A 22,841-nucleotide genomic window follows, 5' to 3' on the forward strand; every position below is an offset into this window, starting at 1 on the left:
CCAAAATAAGCCCTGTGTTCCCAATACAGCTTCAAAAGTTTTATGTATGAGTAGGCAAGCCTCTTCTGCTTTGTGTGGTTTATCTTGGTTTTGTTGCTTTCCATGATAGTTACCAATAACCATTATCTCATCAGCATATTCTCCTTTATTTACAACGATTTGTAAATCAGTAAAGTCAGGTTTATCCCTTTCTTTGCTTTTATAATTGCATACATTAAAAATTTTTTGAAGTCTTAAGTTTACCTTATGGAATACAGTGAATTAAATAAGAATAAAGATAAATATATATTGAGAGATTATATAGAAATTTAAACTGACAGACTGAATAGATTTTTTTTTGTGAAATGACACATCAAAACTGGAGTTTTTCATAGTTATCATTGTGAGATTTACATACTGTTTTAACCTATAGCCTAGATAGAATTAGAGAATTTTATATTTTATACTTTCAGGTCAGTGATGGTATACATAGCAGATAAGCATTTATGAAAAAGCATGTTCTAACTGTGTCTTCTAAATTTTACTCTCATTTGTATTTTCTTTCTACATCTGTGGATATACTCTGTTTTTGTTATTTGTGGTTTCAGCCTAGTTTGGGATAATCTATATATAAAGGGGACAGAGGATATCTAGCTAAAGCTAAATTTAGATGCTGAAACTGGATTAAAAGAAGAAAGTACAAAATTCCTGATAACGCCTCATACATCGCAAATACATTTGTGTATACCCAATTCTTTCTTCCTAACTCTGTCTTTACATAATAGCTCTTTATGTAGTAGCACATTAAGCATAGAAAAATGTTTAATATGTGTAATGTATAATCTCCTATCTAGAATCCTTTTTGGGTAATTCTTAGAAATATATCTTATCCCCAACTTGTCAGGTACCACAGATGTGTGTTTTTCCCTCTGGGATATAAGAAGGAAACTAACCTGAATACCAGTTCATTAAAAAGACACACCTGCGCTAGTAATAGCATGGTTAGCAAGAAGACTAAAAATGAACTTTTCAACCTTTTATTTAGAGTGAACTGTACATGTAAGGATGATATTGGACAAAAACTGTAAGAAATAGTAGTTTAGTACTGAACAGGGACAATATGTAGCAGTATAACTACGCCAATGAGAATTAGAAAGATGATATTGTTAGCTAATACTTAGCGAGGGCTTACCTGCTAAACATTTTAGAGCTTTCTGAGTCCCTTAGCTATCTTGAGGAATCCAGGCAGGGTTTTTTTGTTTGTTGGCCATACTGTGTGGCTTGTGGGATTTTAGTTCCCTGACCAAAGATCAATCCTGGGCCTTCAGCAGTGAGTATGCAGAGTCCTAACCACTGGACTGCCAGGGATTCACTAAATGTTTTGTATGTGCTATCTCATCTGATCTTCCCATCAACCCAACCCTCAATGCAGGTACTGTTAGCACTGTCTTACAAACGAGGAAATGGAGTTTCAGACGGTTAGATAATTTGCCAGAAATCTTTGCAGTTAGTTAATGTCTCAGAGAAAGAATAAATGAATATAAATGAAATGAAATAAATGTGTATGCTTTTTTCACACATGCTCCTGTAATTTTACTGAGCTGATTGCTTTTTCCACATTAAGTGAACACTTTGAATTTTTATTTGGGGCTAGAAATTAAATAGATGTACCCTTATCAGACTAAACAAAAGAAATGTTTCATCCACTGCTCAAAATAGGACTCCTTTCCATTCTGGATTCCTGGTTCACTTTTACAGATCATCATCACCTTAAGTGTTACATATCTGTTCTTGATTTCAGTAGTCGTCATAAGAATGGTTTGATCATGTTTTGATCATTATAGTTATTTGGCTGCCCATTTAGTTTTTCAGAGAAATGACAATGTTGGCCATTTGCCAATTCAAAATGTTTATACTTTGCTTATCTGAAGCAGAGGTTTACCAAAGGAAATTAATACTTCTCTGACAGATTAAATGAGATTTTTCTGAAAGCTGTGCCAGAGTTGAAAAATTACTAGAAATTAAAGAATTAAAACTGCTCAGACTTTAGCCCACCCTACTAGGTTCAGGAAGTTTCTAAACAATTACATTGTGCTTTTCACAGTTAACTTTTAATAATAGTAAAGAATAATAACATTTAATCTAGCTCATTTTGATTTTGATAACTCTTTTAACAGTGGAAAGAATGAATTTTATGAACCCAAATTTTGTTTCATGTTATATTCAAAAGAATTTTGTTTCCACTAGGTTTTGAATCATGAGCCTATATGAATTTATGTTTTGTGAGCAGAGTCAACACTTGAGACTTTATTCAGTCACTTGGTATAATTGTTACACAAAGATTCATTCCAGGGATATTTAGAATGGTTTTTTTCTCTAGTAAACAGCTAAAAACAAACGTGTAGATAGTATCCAAGGGATTTAAGCAGTTTCTTTGGATTTGTCATAGGCCTTTTTAGATATGAGATAGGCCTTTTTAGGCCCTTCCGGAAGTGTAGCACTCATTTTACGTAAGTTACATTTTAATTAAATTTCCTGTTTAATTTTAAGGTATATGCACCATCCCCAAATTCAGATGACTTCAACCGTGAATCTCCTAGTTATCCATCTCCCAAGCCACCAACCAGTATGTTTGCTAGCACTTTCTTTATGCAAGGTAAGTACTACCAACTAGTTGTCAAATACTACAACAGTTATCTATTAGCTAATATTTTTAAGTTGTGAAGAAAGAGAATATCTATATAGAAGTTCAGACATTTTTATCTAGATATGTTTGGCTGAAGCAAATTAAAATTTAATTTTAAAATTTTCTATTGCTAATTATTGTTGAGTGCAATGTAGTTGAATTATTCAGCAAAGCATTGGCGTTCATCTAGTATTAATTGAATTTTAAAAGGACTTCAGTTGAAAAAAGTGAGTAGAGCTGCTCTTTTTTTTTTAGGATTTTTAAATGTATAAAAGCTATTAACAATTTTAGTTTCTTGTTTAAATGACAGATTCATAACACTCCTAGAATTATCAGTGCAAATAAAAAGGTGAATATCATAGAACAGAATTAAGACTTTTAAGAGAGAAAAAGTGTTGTACTTCTTTTAGTTCATGTCTAGCAAATCATTTTTATTTGATCTTCTGTGGTTTTAGACTATAGAGAGCAATAAATTGCTACATAAATAGTTCCTTGACTTTATATTGGTGAGTGAAATCATTGCCAGCGCACTTCATTGGAAGGCTGACTATAATAGAGTCATTATCAATTACTTAGGTTCTCTATAAGAGAAGCTTCTTTATTCTAGTTTGAGAATGTTTGATAAAATATCCATTGCTTGTTATAGATTAAGAACTTTTTTGTGTGTTTATGGATTTTCCATTTAAGCAAAAGTATAATCCAGCCTCTCCCCAAATTTTGGATTTGTATTATCCTCCCTGATATGAATTCAGATCTTGTGAGGATTTTTATAATGACCTGCCTACTACGGTTTAGATTTCTTCCCCCCACTCCCCAACTATAAAGCTTTATTCCTTCATTCAAAATAGTAACTGTACAGTTTGGAGGGAAGAAAGCTATATGGAAGACTAGATTGTTAAGAGGAGGAAAGACATATCTAGAGAGTACCCTTTGATTTTTTTTGTATCATCAAAATAAAAGAAAAAATTTTGGCTAAGGAAAGTTCTATATTTCTCTTTTTTGTCTTAGATGGGACCCACAATTCTTCTGACCTTTGGAGTTCATCAAATGGGATGAGCCAGCCTGGTTTTGGTGGAATTCTGGGGACCTCCACTTCCCACATGTCTCAGTCCAGTAGTTATGGCAGCCTTCATTCACATGACCGCTTGGTAGGCCATAACACATGACTAGGGTGCAGCAACACTTTGTCCTTACTTGTGTTTCTTTTTGGATTACAAGTGTAAGATTTGATTCTGCCAAAACTTCTGAATGTTGAAATACTTACTTCATGCCTTTTGAAAAAAGTAAATGACAATAGTAGGTGTCTTCAGCTACTAATTTATGATGTTCTTTATAAGCTACTATAGCAGTTGCCCAGTTATATGTGCTTATTATTGAGAAAATGTATTTAATAGATCACATCTCTTTTCCTCTTTCTTTAGAGTTATCCTCCACACTCAGTTTCACCAACAGACATAAACACAAGTCTTCCACCAATGTCCAGCTTCCACCGCGCCAGTACCAGCAGTTCACCTTATGTTGCTGCCTCACACACTCCTCCCATCAATGGATCAGATAGCATTCTAGGTGAGCTCTTTTGGGTTGGCAAAACTCCCTAAAACTGAACTTGGGCATTTTTAATGAATCCCTTTTTCTTTTATATGATATACATATATATACACACACTTGTTCATGTTTTTTCCCAACTTTATCAAGATACCATTGACGTATAACACTGTATAAGTTTAAGGTGTACAGCATAATGATTTGACTTACAGACATCTTGAAATGATTATCACAATAAGTTTAGTGAGCATTCATCATCTTATATGGATATAAAATAAAAGCAGTAGAAAAAAATGTTTTTCTTTGTGATGATAACTCAGGGTTTACTCTCAACAACTTTCCTATATGACATACAACGGTGTTAGTTATAGTCATCATATTGTGTATTACATCCCCAGTACTTACTTATAACTGGAAATCTGTACCTTTTGACTCAACATATTTTTTAGTATTGAGTTTAAGTGTGAAAGAAAGGAAGAAAAGAAAGTTTCTGATTTTCATTAATGCAGAAACTGGTAAGGAATCCATCTTTCCTTTAGTTTACTATTTGCTGGTTTATTGCGACAGATGTGCAGTTACAGTGGAGAACACCATTGAAAAAATGGCAGATTGCTAAAAAGCATGCCTGCTCACTTGCTAAACTTCCTTGTTAAACTTCGTGATTTGTTTTCCTATTTGAAATACTCAGGAACCAGAGGAAATGCTGCTGGAAGCTCACAGACAGGTGATGCACTTGGAAAAGCTTTGGCATCTGTGAGTATTGATTTTACATATTTTGCTGAATGATTTTTACACTGCTGAATTGCAGTGATTTGATTTTGTGGGCAGTGTGTGTCATAGTTAAAGGGTATAGTTATAACAGGACCATTTCATTACTCATTTAGAGCTATTCTTAGTTTGTATTGATTTGTACTGCCCTTATAATAACTCATGAGAATACTTCCCACCTGATTCCCACAAGAACTGTCCTTCTAATTTCAATTTAAATATCTGTTTTTGTCTTAATGGAACAGATGTAGGGAAAATTTTTAAAACTCAGTCATTTTAAAGCCTAAAGGACAGATTACTAAGATTGTTAAATCTGTTTATTAGTTTTAAACATATACTTTGTGAGTTGCACGTTAAAATAAGCCAAGTGGAGCCAAGAAACGTAGCTCAGTTATTCTTCTGATCCAGAGAAGGGAGTGCTTTTTATAAGGACTTTTTCCTAAGATGGAAGGTATTTCAGTATTTTTTAAAAGGAAAAAAATAATCATCTTCTGCTGATTCATTCAAGGCATAGGAGATGAGAGCCTTTCGTAAAAGCAAAAAAACAGATTCACTGAGGAGCCCATGCTAAAATGAGTAAAACTGATATGAAGGAGCCCCATAATATTTTCCTCAGCGACTAGTTTATATCACAACTAGAATGTTAATGACAAAGCAGTGATTTGCTTTAATAAAGGCAGTGATTGGTTTTAATGTCTTATCCTTAAAACATTAAACTGAAATCTATTCTTTTGGGAGAATGTTTACTAGTAATCCATAAAGATTCCAAATCTAATTTTTTAAGAGGCACTTCTGCTTTGTATTTTCTAAAGTTTCTCCTTAGGCGTTTTCTTTCTTTTTTCCTCCTGAATGATTTGGTTCTCAGGTTTCTCAGAGTTGTCTTACTTATGTTCTACTATGAAATGCAGTTAACTCTGTCAAACATATTTGCTGCTGTTCATAGGGAACCTAATGTGTGGATAGTAGGAAGCAGCTGTTGAACACTTAAGAAGATAAACCTCTTTGTGTGTGGTTTTATGTAAATATTCTCTGTCCACAGCACTACAAGTTTTTCTTGAGAAATGAAGCCAGGTCAGATTCATCTCCCCCATAGTGGTGGCCCACACAAAATAGAGCTTAGTTCATTTAATTCAGTCTTGCATCATATGACAAAAACGATGATAATAACAAAACCCACAAAAATATCATCTGCAATTTGTATGTTTACTAGGTGCTCGGCACTATACTAAGCATTTACATGCTTCATTTCATTTAATCCTCAGGAAAGCCCTGTGAGGTTGGCATTACTATTCCCATGTTACAGATGAGGAACTAAGGTTTAAAAGGTTAAGTAACTTTGGCTCAGAAAGATTAAACAACTTGCTCTCCGGATCACCGAGCTAGGGAGGGTAAGGCCTAGTATTAGATTAGATCTGCTCTGGCTAGCTTCACTTACTCTGTACTTCCAGAAAGACCAATGCTACAGTGACTGTTATTTTATAAGGTGTTGATGAAGGTTAAAGGGAGTTGTCTCACTTTTTCTGAACTTATCCCACATGGTGAAAACTACCTACTTTGAAAGAAAATTATTCAGTAATATTAAATGAGTGCCTCTGAGGTATTTAATTTACTTGCTTATTTCTTCCTCTGATTTGTAAGAATTCAGTAGCAAATATTTCACGTGTAGAAAGACAAATAACATCTGAACTTTTAATATTAGGCAACTTTAAAAAAATACAACCTACATTTCAAGGGCTTTTTTCTCAAAATTCTTTGGTTCACTTTAGTCAAGGAAAACTTCTTTAAAGGGTCCTTGGCAGATAGGCAGGAATTTGTGATTTTCTCAGTGGTCCTTCAAGCTTCATTTCAGTTACCCTTGAAGTCCTTGACTATTCTCCCATATTATAATAACCAATATACTAGCTGAACCAGTTGGCATTTGGAAAAGAAAATCTAAATCCAGTGTAAGTGGAAGCTAGGGAAGAATGTTTAATCTAGTTAGTGGGTGGGCTTTGGTTGTCATGGAAACTCAGCTCTGTCATCCTGTGTTGTTACTAGGCAGGAGCAGCCAGGTCATTCCATAAATCATTTCTGTCATAGCTGACGGTGATGCATTCCATCTGCTCCATCACTGCATGCCATAGTCTGCACACTTCAAATCCTTTCCTTCAATCCATCTCCTTCCCTGCTCCACACCAGACACCTCCCGCCAACGTATTCTCTCCCTAACTTCCATTGCAAACTCATATTCGCTTTAATGCTATCAAAATGTCCTGAAAAACAAAAGCATTACATTGGGGATAGGAAAGATTAGAGGAGATGAGGAGACGGAATTTTATGAGAATTACAGTTGAAAGTCTGACGTTCATATCAGAATTTTGGATGTTAGGTATTACAGATCTTTGGAAATGGTGACCATGAGTATTTGAAATTTTAAGTTCTTTAGACTGTGATGTTTTAAATACAGCATCCAGGTTTAGATGGAGCGATACTATGCTATTGTCATTAGTAGTTATTTCTAGCTCCCTGAATGTCTGATATATGTCTTAGATGGTCTTTCATGTGTGAAACATCAGAGGGTACAACCTTTGTTCTTCAGTTTAGGTATTAAAGAGCACACAGAATGCTGTGTGATTAAACATGGAAGGCCAGATAATACATTTGCAAAGGTTCCTTTATTTTAGGTTTAAGCCTGGATAATTGTGGTCTTAATCTCAGGATAGCTAGAAAGAGAATTGTACATGAAAGTATTTACACAAAGTTCCCAAAGCCCTATGGATTATGCATTAGTTTAGATAATAAACTAGGGTAGATAGAAGGGAAGGAAAATCTGGATATTCGTGCCATTTCAGTGTTTCCCTGAACGTTTGCCAGACAATAACCCTTTAAGATTGTGCCCATGGAGAGTTATATAGAGGAAGAAACATCTGGTTTATTTCAGGGCCTAATACCATATCAAAACACTTGGTCTTTAATTTAGAGGAGATCAAACAAGAGGACTGTTTAACTTTGTTGATTATATCAGACTTCTCTGTGATAATTTATGTTTTGATTTCTACCTCAGAGCAAAGGAAAGAGAGAGAGAGAGAAATGAGATGGAGAGTGTGTCTGTGTGTGTGGGTGTATTTTAATCTGGATAGTTAAATGGTCAGTAGGCTCTAACAAAAGAAAAGAAAATTCAGGGAAGTTGACGTTTAAAAGTTATTCATGAAATAAGTTTCTTTGTTCCTTAGACTCAATAACATTAGCATAATAAAGATTAACTGAAATGTGCACTGTAGTGCTTAAAAAATTGGGCTCACAGTTCCAGGGTTGGGCTTGGGAGCACTCCATTGTTTCTTTTTTGTCTGGGGCCCTTTTCATTAGCCTCTGGCTTATTGGCACCCTGCTGATTGGAATAGACCATGACTGATAGGAGGAGGAGCCTCATTTGTTGCAGTAAAATGAGGCATATTACCGGTTAAGCCTGGCAGAAGGTATTGGGAGTTATTCATCATTGGCCATTTAACAGTATGAGGACCATGGACTGCATGCAGAATGAGTTCTTATTTGTGTTTATGCTCCAGGTTCTAAATCACTCCCATCCCCGTTTTTTAAGTGAACTGACTTTTTTCTTCTCTCTTTTTTTTTTTCTTGAAACATCTATGTAGGAGTTCTTCAAGGTCAGAAAGTACAAAAAGTAATGTATTCCTGATTTAGAGTGCTCTTCATCAAGAAAAGCCTAGGTTTAGAATTTCTTAAAGTAGCACAACAGTTTCTATGGAATCTGTATAGTCTGTATGGTATTTGGTAATAGAATAAATATACAGAGGTTAAGTTTAATGAAATCATCTCTGATCTATAAGACTGTGTTATTCTGCTGTTTTAATATTGTTGCTCCCCTTTCCACGTACACATTCCTTTTATGAAAGTAAAAGGGACAAGAAAAAGTCCTGTAATTTTCCAGGCTATCTGTCAGTTCAGGAAAAGTATTAATAATAATTGTCTGTCATCACTTTAATTTAGGGCAAAGTAGAACCAGGGAGTGTGATGAGTGAGTGGAGAAAATGGCTTTTATTATACAAATGGAGAAGGTGTTTTTGAGAAAAATACCAGAAATTATATATTGATAATGTTTTTGGTCCTGCTTCTCCTGTTTTCACAGTGATTTTTTTTTTTTTAAGCTCACACCCATTTTATATGTAATATCATTTTGTTTAGTCATTGCAAGATGGTGATAAGTGATTCTAAAATATAAATTGCCTTCTTTGAAGAAACCAGTTCTTCACATGCTTAGGGATTATTTAGCTGTAATGGCAGAGTTATCAGGGAAAATAAGGGTTAACAGTCTGTTTATACCCTCAAAAGCCCATACCTGCCTAATGATGTGGTATGGACAGCTTAGTACATCAACACTAGTTCTCCAGAATATTGGAACCTATGAGAACAACAAAGCATTGTTGTTCTCAAAGCTTAGACCATAAAACTAATATGTAAGTGAATTCATCTTTGTAATAGTACTTGTTTCTCCTCTTAGGTATTCCTGTTACTGAACCCAACTGTATAAATGCTGAAATAAATACTACTGTTTACTGAATCCAGCTTTTTATCAAAAAGTATTGTAGCAAATTTCAAGTGCGATTTAATCGCTCAAGTTTTTGGTTTTTTGTTGTTTTCTTTTAAGTGTTGCGCACTTACTTGTGCAAGATAGTGACAGAGAGTGATGGATTCAGTGTTGAAGAGTGTAAAGTCCCTGCCTTCAAAGACTTTGTAGTTGAGGGGAGAGATACAAAAGGTAATAATAGAAAGCCTACTGTGAAGCAGAAGACCAGGGAGGTAACAGATTGCTTCCCTGGTAGGTCAGTGGTGAAGAATCTACCTGCAATGCAGGAGATGCCACTTTGATCCCTGGGTCAGGAAGATCCCCTGGAGAAGGAAATGGCAATCCACTCCAGTATTCTGACCTGGGAAATCCAGTGGACAGAGAAGCCTAGTGGGCTGCAGTCCATGGGATCTCCAAAGAGTTGTATACGACTTAGTGACTAAAACAATAACAAGTTACTCTGAGAATATTAAGGGAGGTAAAAGTGAGTGTAAATGGGAACATCATAGTTAAGTTGGGCCTTGATGTGTTTTCGAATCCATCAGGGATTCTAAACAAGTTAACAAGTTAAGACACAAGCCTTTTGAAAGGACAAACAGTGACCCAGAAATGAAAAAGATACTTTGTATATAATACTTTATGTAAATTATAAGGTAGAAAGGTTTTTTTGTAACGAGATTGTGGAATAGGACAAATGCCATTCTTTTTTCTGTCGCTGGCAACAGGAATTGCTGTGTGGGGTTTGTTCAGAACTGGCTGAGGACAGTAGCTCAGTGAGCTGTGTGGGTTGGAAGGAGGGGGAGTTGCTGAAAATGTAAGACTTGAATAGTTCAGCCGCTTCTTTTACTAAAGCTACAAGTTCTAGTCAAAGTTTGAAGTAGTGTCACGGCAATGAGAATGTTTATGCCTATCCTGAAAACACTATAGAGAGTTGTGGGCATTGGTGTCTGTGGTGTGAAGCACAGAGGGGCAGAAGAAAGGAAAGGGTAGTGAGAGTGGTTTTGGTGAGCATGAGAATGCTGGTGCTCACTGAGATGGAGGAAACAGAAGAGGAGAGATGGAAAGCTGGGGAAGCTTGTGGCAGTGATGCAAAGTTTGCATTTGGACATACTGAGCTTGAGATGAAAGAAAAATATATCCAGATGGAGATGTACAGCAGCTAGGATAGAGGTGCTCACTCGAATCGTTCACAGAGATGTCCTGCTGCTGCTGCTAAGTCACTTCAGTCGTGTCCGACTCTGTGCGACCCCATAGACAGCAGCCCACCAGGCTCCCCCATCCCTGGGATTCTCCAAGCAAGAATACTGGAGTGGGTTGCCATTTCCTTCTCCAATGCATGAAAGTGAAAAGTGAAAGTGAAATTGCTCAGTCGTATCTGACTCTTAGCGACCCCATGGACTGGAGCCTACCAGGCTCCTCTGTCCATAGGATTTTCCAAGCAAGAGTACTGGAGTGGGGTGCCATTGCCTTCTCCAAGAGATGTCATAGTTGATGCTTTATAAAGAATGGTATTACTAAGAGATAAAACACAGGTAAATAGAAAAGGAAACTGAGCCTGGAGTGCTCAGAAAACAAATATTAAGTGAACTGCAAGAGTAAAAGAAAGAAGGACCCTAGGTAAATACATCCAAGGGTTTAAGAGGCACTCAAATAGCAACTTCTTAAGGGGAAGATACCATTCATTCTTTTAGCAAGTGTTTGTTTACCAGCACCATTGTAGAATTGGAAGCTAGTGCAGAAAGCTGTTTAATTCACATTTGTCTGAATAAGATAGAGAAGTCCTTACTCTCTGGAACATACATTTTATTAGGGAAAAGGGTAAAAGAGACAGATGATAAACAAGAAAACAAGTTTAGACAACTAGGGATTAATGTAAGCAGTGTGAAGAAAACAAAGCAGGGAGGTATGACATGGAGGGAATGCTATTTCTCCAGTGCTTTCATGCAGTTAATTCATACAGACAAGGAAATTGAAAGTCAGCAAGTAGGTCTAGTTTACGATAGAGTTTTGCATGGAACTGGAACTTCTCTCATTCCTCAGCCACTCACCATCAGTGCTATCAATCCTTCCCTCCCTTACCAATATTATAGTCAAGACATATTTCATAGTAGTCAGCATCAGTTGTTCATAAAAGTTATAATTATATGCAGCTTAAACACAGGAAATAATGATTTACAAAAATAAAGGGATATGTTGAGATGTTTTTGTTGGAGTTTGGTAACCTCACCTAATTTACTTATGGTTGAAATAAATCACTGTATGTATTAGGAACCAAAGTATAACCTTTTAGTTAATTTTCACATGTGTGAAAAGTAACAACTTTTAAAAGGTGACCACTTTGACAGCTTAAAACCAACAACACTGATCTTATAGCATACCACTTCCTTATTACTAAGTCTTCCTACAAAGTCTTTTGACATCTTCTTGAGAACTGTGTTTTTCTAAAATGACTTTGCAAACTGAGAATTCCCTGGCAGTCCAGTTGTTAGAACTCGGTACTTCCACTCCTGAGGGCTTGGGTTCAACCCCTGGTCAGGGAACTGAGATCCTGCAAGCTAGCTGCATGGTGTGGCAAAAAAATAAAACTACTTTCCAACCTGTATATATAACTTCTAGATCTGGCTCTTCAGAAAGAGTTGGTGTGTAAAGAGATTTCTAATTACAATTTAATAACATCAAGCAAATTGGTATAGAAATATTCATTTATAGTCAGTGCTTAACAATTAGTGCTAGTGTTCAATGATTATGACTTGTGGAATTTTGTTTTACATGAGCCTTTCATAGTATCTGGCTTTTTCAACATATTACACTGTCTTTAAAACCAGTGCTAAGACCTCTTATATGCTGTAATTTGGGGCATCTTTCAGTTTATTAGAGCTCTCAACTTATTCAGAGCAAGATTATTTCTATTGGATGACACTTTGCACCACAAGCAGTTTTCATTTTTAAAATATTTGGCCACAGATTCTCCAAAGAAGTTGATTTATCTGCCCTAAGTGCTGAGATATGAAGATGATTTATGATTCCTGTTATAGTAATGGGACTGTCCTAGAGAAGAGCTCCTGGGAATTGTTGGTATATGGATTAGGGAGGCATTTTAAATGTTTATGGCTAATTATGTAGCTTGAATGAATTTCTATTACTGTTTTTTTTTTTCCAGCAATGTGAAATAAAGTATTGCAACAAAACCTTTAGCCAAAATACAAAAATTTATGCACCCTATATGTTAAACTCTTAGATGGTAAAGTCTATAAATTACTTGGGGAACATTTTTTGAAGAACTTCCAGCATTTTTTCACTTTCATCAAAGGTGACAAAATATCCTTTAAAAGCAAGTTTAATTTTTTTTTTTTTTTTTACAATACACATCATTAGGAGCTCGATTTAGCAAAAATGTTAAACACAACTTTTTAAGAGAAATAAGGGGTAACTTTTTTTTAATCTTTTTTTTTTTTTTTTTTTGGCCTTTAAAACTATTTTCAAGGACTAGTCTCTTCAAAAAATAACAGTTTCCTAAGATTATTTTGGGGGCTTCCCTGGTGGCTCAGTAGTAAGGAATCCGCCTGTCAGTGCAGGACATGCAGGTTTGATCCCTGGGGCGGGAAGATCCCCTGGAGAAGGAAATGGCAGTGCCTAGAGAATCCAATGGACAAAGGTGCCCCGAGGGCTACAATCCATGGGTTCATGAAAGAGTCAGATATCACTAAACAGCAACAACAAAGATTATTTCTAATAGATAAAATTTATTTAGATAGTATATTCTAGAAAGATTGTATATCAAACTTGTTGATTTTATATTTATAGTCACTTCTTTTTTGTTCTAGCAATTGGAAATTTAAATTATTTTCAACTAGGATAATAAAGAAGTAGCTATGATCTATTTATTCCTCTTGTATTAGAATATTTATGATACTCTTTAATCCTAGTTTTAAAACTGAGACTTCTATAGTTTTTATGTAATGGAGTAGTCCTAAAATTTATTAAACAATTTCTCAATCATGAGTCTTAAGGGTGGCATCTTAGACTACAAAAATATCTCCGTGCCAGTGGATTTACATTTTTGCTTTTGTCACATATTGATGTGTTTGTCTTTGTTTTCTGGTTAGATTTATTCTCCTGACCATACCAGCAGTAGTTTTCCATCCAATCCATCAACACCAGTTGGATCACCCTCACCTCTCACAGGTAGGCTTTTATATAACTACTTGATAACATATATGGAGCTACTTGAAAATATTTGAAGTTTATTTTTCAATAAAATATAGTAAAGACTCACCCACAAAAAAATCATTTGTTTTGAGAAAGCATGTAAACAGAGCCTTCTCCTGAGTTCATTTTGGAGAATGTTGAAATATTTGTTATTTGAATTATTTGTTCGTATCTCCTTTGGTTCTTAAAATAATTTGTGATAATTAAATTATTGCAACAGGATAAAAAATAAGGCTAGGCAATTGAGATGAAAGTAAAATATAGAGAAGGAGATAAATTTAAAAATTTGATTAGCATAGAAAATAATCTGTTTAGAAGTACATATGACTTCTTCCTTATTTTTAAGTCCACTGAGTTATATTTCATATATATATATATATATAGGGTTTTTTTGTTTTTGCTGAAGAAAACTCATGAATATGGGTGAATATTGTTAGTAGAGTTAAATAATAGTTCAGTCTTGTGTTTTCCTTTTTTTTTTAACAGCAGCTTTAACAAGTTGCAGATAGTATCCTACAGTATAAATTTGTTGAGATACAATTGTTATTCATGTAAATAGGAATCTTTCAATTTATTAGAAATAAAATTACAGGGAAATGCTTGCATTTGTTAAGCTATCAAACTTGGAATATATTTTCCTGAGCATTGTTTGGAGAAGAAGCATGCTGAAGAGGAAATGTATTCATTCTAAGGAAAAGACATTAGACAACTGGGTAAAAATGGCCATTTTCCTCCAACAGTTGACCTCAGAAACAATTCTGTATTCCTGATCAGGTCACTAGTTCAGGCCATGTGGCATTGTTGTTGCTGTCAAGCCTTTTTGCTTTGTTCAGGATTTCTGAAATTCAGGGCTCTGATATATCAGGGCTCTGGCTATCACCTGTGCTCTGTGATTTAGCCTTGTGACTCTGCTAAGAAGCATTCCAGTGTGGAAATGATGAACTGCTGGCAGCTGCTTTCAGCTATTAGTGGTTCTGCCACTTTCTCAGACACCATGGCTTCAGCTGTCTAGTAAAAGTAGAACAGCTGTTCCCCGTATAGACAGGACTATGAAAGACCCATTGACTTAGAGCTGTTGTTTAACAGAGGGATGAAATTACAGGAACAGTGATGTAACTTTAACCACATTCACCGTCTTGGCAGAGTTTTACTGAAGTTATCAGTGTCATTTTTGCCACGGCCCATTCTACTTTTTCGTCTCAGGTAGCTATGTCATCCCTTACTGTATGTTCCCACTGGCTCTTCTCCTCTGCCCAGTAAGATAGAAGTGTCCTTTGGTTTTCATGAACATTGGTTGGGAAGGCAGGCAGCAGAGATGCTCAGCATCTGTGAAGGAATATCAGAAAAAATGAGGAATCAGAGACTTAGACATTTTTCAAAAAATAATGGTCCAAAGTAAAATCTCACATTTCCTCCTTCATTTTTATTTGATGTTTAATGAATGGTATCCTCTTTCTGCCTTTAATTCAGCTGATAAATGAAAATCTGTGAACTGTTGGATTATGTAGTGAAGGTAATAATAGATTTCTTTTTCAACTCAGTTGTCATACTCAAAAATACTTTTATACATTCGTGTTGAAGTAGCAAATCAAAGACTGATTTTATACAGGTGCATCTCTCTCTCTCATCTCCTATATGTAGTGTTTTCTTCTTATAACCACACACACACACATTTCCCCACACACGTATCCCAGATTGACAGAGCAGATAGGGAAAGGGAGGAGGGAAAAGGGAAAGCACTGTGTAATAAAGTTTTCACAGTTGAAGGAAAAATAAGTAAGATAGAGCAAACCAGAGCGCCTGTATAATATGTGCAAATTATTTTGTACCTTGTGTGGCAGTGGCCCATTGTTGAGAGTAAAACATCCCACCCCATGTGCTCTCTGCTGCTGCTGCTGCTAAGTCGCTTCAGTCGTGTCTGACTCTGTGTGACCCCATAGAGGGCAGCCCCCCAGGCTCCCCCATCCCTGGGATTCTCCAGGCAAGAACACTGGAGTGGGTTGCCATTTCCTTCTGCAGTACATGAAAGTGAAAAGTGAAAGTGAAGTCGCTCAGTCGTGTCCGACTCTTGGCGACCCCATGGACTGCAGCCCCCAAGGCTCCTCCGTCCCTGGGATTTTCCAGGCAAGAGTACTAGAGTAGAGTGCCATTGCCTTCTCCACATGTACTCTCTACACTTTCCCTATTTCTTATGCTTGAACATCAGTCCAACTCAACACAGACCATGTAAGAATAGTTACAACATAGGCAGTTTGTAAGGCATTCATCATTCTTGTTTAAATCCTGCTCATGTTCCTTGGGAACTTTTCAGTTAAGTAGTAATAATAGAAAATGCTTATGAGGAAAAAACATCTAAGATGATTATAATATTTTAGTTAAGATACTTCAGGCTGAAAGAAAGACAAACTCTTGTCTGGAGTGGATTACATAGTAAGGAGATTTGGGATATCTTGTATAAAGCCTAAGAAAGCAGTTAAAGGTAACACATGTAGACATAACCATGTCTCCTGTAAGAAAAGTGGAAAGTGAAGTCAAGTCGCTCAGTCATGTCCGACTCTTTGCGACCCTGTGAACTGTAGCCTACCAGGCTCCTCTGTCTGTGGGATTCTCTAGGCAAGGATACTAGAGTGGGTTGCCATTTCCTTCTCCAATATTTTTTTAAGCCCCTTTTTTTGAGGGAAGGGGCAGGAATACTGGAGTGGGTTGCCATTCCCTTCTCCGGGAGATCTTCCCAACTCAGGGATTGAACCCGGGTCTCCCGCATTGGAGGCAGACGCTTTACCCTCTGAGCCAGCAGGGAAGCCCAAGGACCATCTATTATATGTCTTTTCAGAATCTTTTTCTGGAAGCCTCTTCAACAGGTTTTCCATCATGGTTCATTGATCAGTACTGTGCCTAACAGTTACTTAACATAAATGAGACCACCATATTTGTCTTAGTTGTTAGGATTTATCCCAAGAGCTAAGAATAGAAGTACTCTTTGCAGGTTCACAGTAGGAAAGGATAGACACCCCACCACCTTCTGAACAAAATCTGAGCTCTAGCAACAAGGTAGAAGAGAAGTATGGCTGTGTCTAATACAGTTGTCATTTGAGAAAAGACATGAGTATTTCAGTTAAGAGAATGTGTTTACTAATGAAACTTGGGAAGGAGACAAAACCTTTTTTTACCTAATTTTGGAATATCAGTGAATAAAAGTCTAATAATTGCAGCACTCAGTAGCAATCTTTGGAACATCCGCAATAAAAGCAAAGAGGATGGGGGAGGAGATAGGGAAGATTCCTGAGTTTGGACTCATTTCATCAATGAGATATTTATTTTTGTCATCTGTCACTGTGCCTACTGTTAAAGCAGTTAACCTGACTTCAGCAAGTTTTCAATTTAGTTGAGAAAATAAGAGATAAAAACATGAAAATAGAACCATCAGAATTCACTCTAAACTACAGTTCTCCAGATACATTTCATGACAAGAGTATAAAGAAGAAAGAACTTTCTGAGTTTAAAAGAAGAAGTATGACAGAGGTCAAGATGTGGAAAGTGTATGACCTGTTCATTCAGAGTCACTGAGATGACTGATCATGAGCTATTCGTATAGGAAGAGCGTCCCCTCGAATGGGAAGGTTGGCTGGGGCCAAATTGCAGAAAGCAGAGCATTCAGTGCTGCACTGAGGATTATTCAACCTTTTCTAAGGTTGGAGTGTATCATGAAAGTTTGAGTTTAGGGTGAGATTACAAAGAGAAACAACTAACAAAATAAGAAAATGCATGGTAAATAGTCCTCAGAATTTCTCTCAGCCACACAAAATGATGTTATCTATTCTTTAAATTTATTAACCAGTTTTATTAAGGTGGTGTATTATTAAATCCCAGTCAGAGCAAAAACAGATCAGAAATACTAGGTGAATTTTAGATTTCGTGATTACAGAAAGCCTTTCCAGATTTTCTCGCCAAATAATTCGATTCTCTTATCTTGTCAGCTAACTTGTTTTCTGGAAATAGTAAATTTCAATGCTGGGTAATAAGTTTATTATAATCCTTCTTGGATAACAGCTAACTTTTGGGGGTGGTCACTAATATAAAGCTCAGGGCAAAGCCCAGGACAATTACAAAATCTGTTAACTATATAAACAGTTGAAAGCTTGCCCTTATCTAATAGAAGAATGTATAAGCCCAAAACTTCTACATATGTCTACAACCAGGTATCACGTGATAGGGAAGGAAGGGAGGAAATAACCTATTCTCTGGGAAACCCCTTAGGTTTTTGCCCTTTGCACTTTTGTTTTTCCATTATTTGTGTAACCGTGCTACAGCTGGTGAGTACAAACTAAAGATAATGATATCAAAGTGACTCTAAATGGATCTGTATATTTTATTCCTCCAGTAGTTTTTTTAAAAAGACTGATCCAGATCTGTCTAGTGTCAAAAGTATTCTGTAGCGTTGTGGTCTCTGTCTAGAACTTGAATTCCTTTCACAGCCCCACAGTTCTTATCTGTAACTAATAAGCCATCAGTAGGCCAGAATTACAAAAGTCTGTGTGTCTTTTCTCAACATCGGTTACATGATTGGTTTCTTCATCCGGAAGAAATAATAATAATATTTCATTGTCAGAAAGATCTTTTAGGCTCACAAAGCCTGTGTGTTCATATCTTTTACCTCATTGGCCTTGTAAAGGTAGATTAAAAACAAAAACTAAAAAAACCTGAGTACCTATTTTATGGTGAATTCTAAATTAATTGATAATACAGATCAATCAGAATGCAGGTCCACTGATTTTCAGTATCGATTAAACTTCCATGCCCTTTTTTGAGCTTTACCAGACATAGGGTGGCCTTTGTTGAACTAATGCAGTCTATCTTAACTATCCAGCCATCCCCTTTGTGACCAATAGCATGAATTTTTGAAATGACTGAGCTTTAAAGAGTTCAGTTCATGAAATATAGCTTGGCATTTGTATAAAATTCAAAAAGATATAGATGATTTAACCATGTTAGTATTCTAGTTTAATCAAGTTTGTCTCAAGTGGGGCAGCCTATTCTATAATTTTTTTTTTTAAAAAAAGGTTTGAGTATGTGTATGTTTTTCCAGTTGAATAAATTAACATTTTGAAGTAGACCATAGCATAGATACTTCATGTCACTATCAAAAAATAGTGAATATAGGTGATTTCTTACCTGAGTAACTCTGTGCACACATCTTATTCCTCAATACTAAGCTACCAAAGAAGCACAAAAATTACCTGTTTTGCAAAGCAAATATGTGCTAACAGTTCTGAGTATTTAAACATAAAACTTGTATTAATGATCCACACAGATTAAATGTCCTATCACAGGCTAATCACCCAAGGATATTGGGCAAAATGGAGCAAAATGATTGAAAATAAAATATTATAGGGCTTTCCTGGTGGTCTAGCGGTTAAGAATCCACCTGCTAAAGCAGTGGACACAGTTTTGATCCCTGGTCTAGGGAGATCCCACATGGTGTAAGCCCATGTGTCACAACTACAGAGCCCATGCTTCATAACAAGAGAAACCACGTGTTGAGAAGCCTATGCACCACAATGAAGAGTAGCACTCCTGCTCACCATAACTAGAGAAAGCCTGCACACAGCAACAGAGACCCAGTGCAGTCAAAAATAAACAGATAAATCTTTTTTTTTTTTTAAGGTCTTGTGGGCCCTTCTTTAAAAAAAAAAAGTGTGTGTGTGTGTGTATATATATATATATATATAGAGAGAGAGAGAGAGAATAAACATTAAGGGAAACTCTTTTAGTCTTGTGGTCCCTTCTTTAAATATATATTTATATAGTAAACATTAAGGGAAACTCTTTTAAAAATAATTTCAGTTCTTTTTCAAAAAAGATTATGATTAACCTCTTATCCATATAAAAATTCACAATCCTACATTAGTTTTGGAAAACATCACCAGCTCGATGGACATGAGTTTGAGCAAGCTCCGGGAGTTGGTAATGGACAGGGAGGCCTGGCGTGCTGCTATCCACGGGGTCACAAAGAGTCGGACACGACTGAGTAACTGAACTGAGCCGATATATTGACATTAATAGTAAAGTGTTATTTTATTTAAAAGATTCTGTCTTTGGCTCTGCTGGCTCTTTGATGTGGCAAGAGGACTTTCTCTAGCTGCAGACTCACTCAGGCTTCTCTTGCTGTGGAGCACAGGCTCTAAAGCACACGGGCTTAGTAGTTGTGGTGCACTGACTTTTCTACTTGTGGCAGTCGGGCCTTAGTTGGCCTGCAGCATGTGGCGTCTAAGTTCCCTGACCAGGGATCAAACCTGCATCCCCAGCCTGAAAAGGCAGATTCTTAACCACTGGACCACCAAGAAAGTTCCTGGTGCTTTCTATATGAATTCTTCATGTAGTCAGTTACTGGATTTTTCTGATTGCTAAATTCTACTTGCTAAATGTAAATAAAATTAGCCCACATGCTTCTGTTTCAATGAGCAATTTTAGATTGTCCATAATTTGTGTAGTTAAATTATGATTATATTTGTATATTTAGCAGGTTACCTTCAATGGACAGAATAATTTGTAATTTGCTTCCAAGTAAAAAAAAATTGTTAGTCAATGAAGTATATATAGCATATGTTTTTCTTATAATTTTAATATTTAAAAATTTTTGTATAATCACAGTAATATCCATATAATTAGAAAATATAATCAAGTTATTAGGAATCTTATGTATCCAACTTTTCAACTTAACAAAATATAAATGATTAATAGGAATACAAATACTAGGTTGTTCAACTAAAGTGAACTATAATAGTTCTAATTTACCTTAAGTTTTTAGTTTCGTAAATGTGGCAAATTAACCTAAAACAACAAGCTGTGGTGGAACATAGTTGCTACCATTCTTGGGGTCGCAAAGAGTTGGACACAACTGAGCAGAACTGAACTGAGACAAATTAAGTAAACATCCAACTTTTCTAACTTTAGGTTTCTAATATAATTCAGTTTGTCACTGAGGGTTTGGTTAAAAACAATACTATGTATTTAATTGAATGGTCTTCATTATTTTCTATAAATAACTTATTTTCAAATGCAGTTATGAAATTGTAAAGATTTTTGATCAGTTATTTTGTCTTTTTCTTTTTAAAGCTATTTTAAAACACTGCATTCTCCCCAGTACATAAATTAGTCTTCTTTTTTTCTTGTGTTTTTTCTTTTTATTCTTTCTGTTCTGAACTTGTATCCTTTCTTTTTGTATCCTTTTTTAATAATATTGCTGCTTTTCTAAAATTGAAGAGTAAACGTTTAACAAAATTTTCATGATAATATTTTCCAACTTAAATAATATGTTTTGGTATAAATTATGTTGGGAAAATTTTTAACAAACCTAAATGTATTTGTGGTCTTTTGAAATTGGTGCATTTGTGCGTTACTAAAGGCACAAGTTAGTGTAACCCTTTAGAAAGTAGTTTTGGCCTTACGAATTTAAGGATCATAAATATGTTCGTACCTTTTAACTTAGAAATGCTATTTATCCTTAGACATGTTCCCCAAAAGGAAAACACAGCATTTTTTTTATCATTCATAATATAGTGATACTCAATTACTATTCATAATAGCCAAATGAAAGCAACCAAAGTGTCCAGCAGTGAGGTAATGGTGGTTAAGCAAATTATGATGTAGAGAATCAGGTGAATATTAATGTAAGTCATTAATAGCATTATCATAAAGACTAAAATATGATGGAAGGGCAGAATTTAAATTATGTATATTTTAAGTACATTTTCTCAAGATTCATGTGCAAGTGGACAAAGTGTGAAGAACATGTAAACATAAAAATGGTTACATGTTAAAGTACAGTTTTTTCCCTCAACTCCCTCCGTTATTTTATAATGAAAAAAATTTTAATGTGTTGGGCTTATCAGTAGCCAATACCGTGCTGAAGACTGAACAAAAATTTTCACATAAATTTGTACACATTTAGCAATAGTATATCTTTGCCCTTTCCTTCAGAACATTATCAAGATCACTGAGTTAACCAAGGTGTGTGGGTGCTTTGGGGTTTTGTTTCAACAGGTACCAGTCAGTGGCCCAGACCTGGAGGTCAAGCTCCTTCATCCCCAAGCTATGAAAACTCACTCCACTCCCTGGTAAGAGCCTCTGAGAAACATACAAGATCTATTTCATCTAATAGTATGGAGTTGTTTTTTATTTTTGTTTTTTCCCCCAGAAAATCTTGAGTAACAATGAAAAAACAGTAGGATAGCATTACACACGAATTCTTTGCTAACAAATGGCCTGATTTAGCTGAACAATATGAGACACATTGGGTGTGCCTTTTGCCATCTGTTCTTTGGGACATTGGTTTTAGGACAGCTGGTTTTAAAATAGTGTTATAGGATTCTTGTTTCCTTGACAGATCTAGGGTTTAATTTTACTGTAATTTTATGTGTATATGTAAAGGAAATTGAAAGGGAAAGCCCAGAGACCCAAGTAAGAGAAAATTAGTTGAGCAATGCAAAATGTTTATATTTTATTCTTTCTCATATGATACTGTGTATAGCTGATTACATTTCTAGTAAAAGTTTTAAATGCAACATCAGTTATTTTTGTCACGAAAAGTATTGTTTTCCATGTTTTCTCTTTATTAAAAAATGTGTAAATTGTATTGATAAAAACATAGACAAACAAGGCAGTAGAATAAAGGAGCCTGTCTAGGTATTGAGCATGAATTTGTGGTAGGATGTTAACTACTGTTGCCTTTCTATGCTTACCACAGAATTACGAAGCATTATAAAAACAAACTAAGGATGACTTGATGGAATGCTAAGTCATGCTATTCAGTAATTCCAGGTTGCAAATAGAAAAGTTCTTTTTCTGTGACTAACAGAACATTTTAAATTAAAGGAAAGTTTTCTTCTCACATTTAAGCAAATATAAGCAATGTGTGCTATTTAGATGCTAACCTTATAACTTTGCTGTTAAATCCCAGCCTTCTCATACCTTAATACAAAGTAGATCTTGCAGGTCTCCGCGTTAACTTTACTAACATGTTACGCTGACATGCACATCAGCTATTTCCTCATCTCTTTTGGAGTTAATCTTAACCTGTGCTTTGCCTCCTGT

General features: G+C 35.6%; 1 protein-coding gene across 7 annotated transcripts in view; it reads left to right on the forward strand.

Annotated features, from left to right (window-relative positions):
* Positions 1-22,841, forward strand: part of TCF12 (transcription factor 12) — a 394,295-nt gene that overhangs the window by 341,332 nt on the left and 30,122 nt on the right. For all 7 annotated transcript variants that reach the window (XM_040226604.1, XM_040226606.1, XM_040226602.1 and 4 more), the window contains 6 exons: positions 2,530-2,635; positions 3,674-3,813; positions 4,087-4,231; positions 4,899-4,963; positions 13,646-13,724; positions 21,792-21,865. In XM_040226604.1, coding sequence (XP_040082538.1) covers positions 2,530-2,635; positions 3,674-3,813; positions 4,087-4,231; positions 4,899-4,963; positions 13,646-13,724; positions 21,792-21,865 — 609 coding nt within the window. The remainder of the gene's footprint in view (positions 1-2,529; positions 2,636-3,673; positions 3,814-4,086; positions 4,232-4,898; positions 4,964-13,645; positions 13,725-21,791; positions 21,866-22,841) is intronic.

The sequence above is a fragment of the Oryx dammah genome, unplaced genomic scaffold, assembly GCF_014754425.2.
Source record: "Oryx dammah isolate SB20612 unplaced genomic scaffold, SCBI_Odam_1.1 HiC_scaffold_26, whole genome shotgun sequence".
Classification (NCBI taxonomy): Eukaryota; Metazoa; Chordata; class Mammalia; order Artiodactyla; family Bovidae; genus Oryx; species Oryx dammah.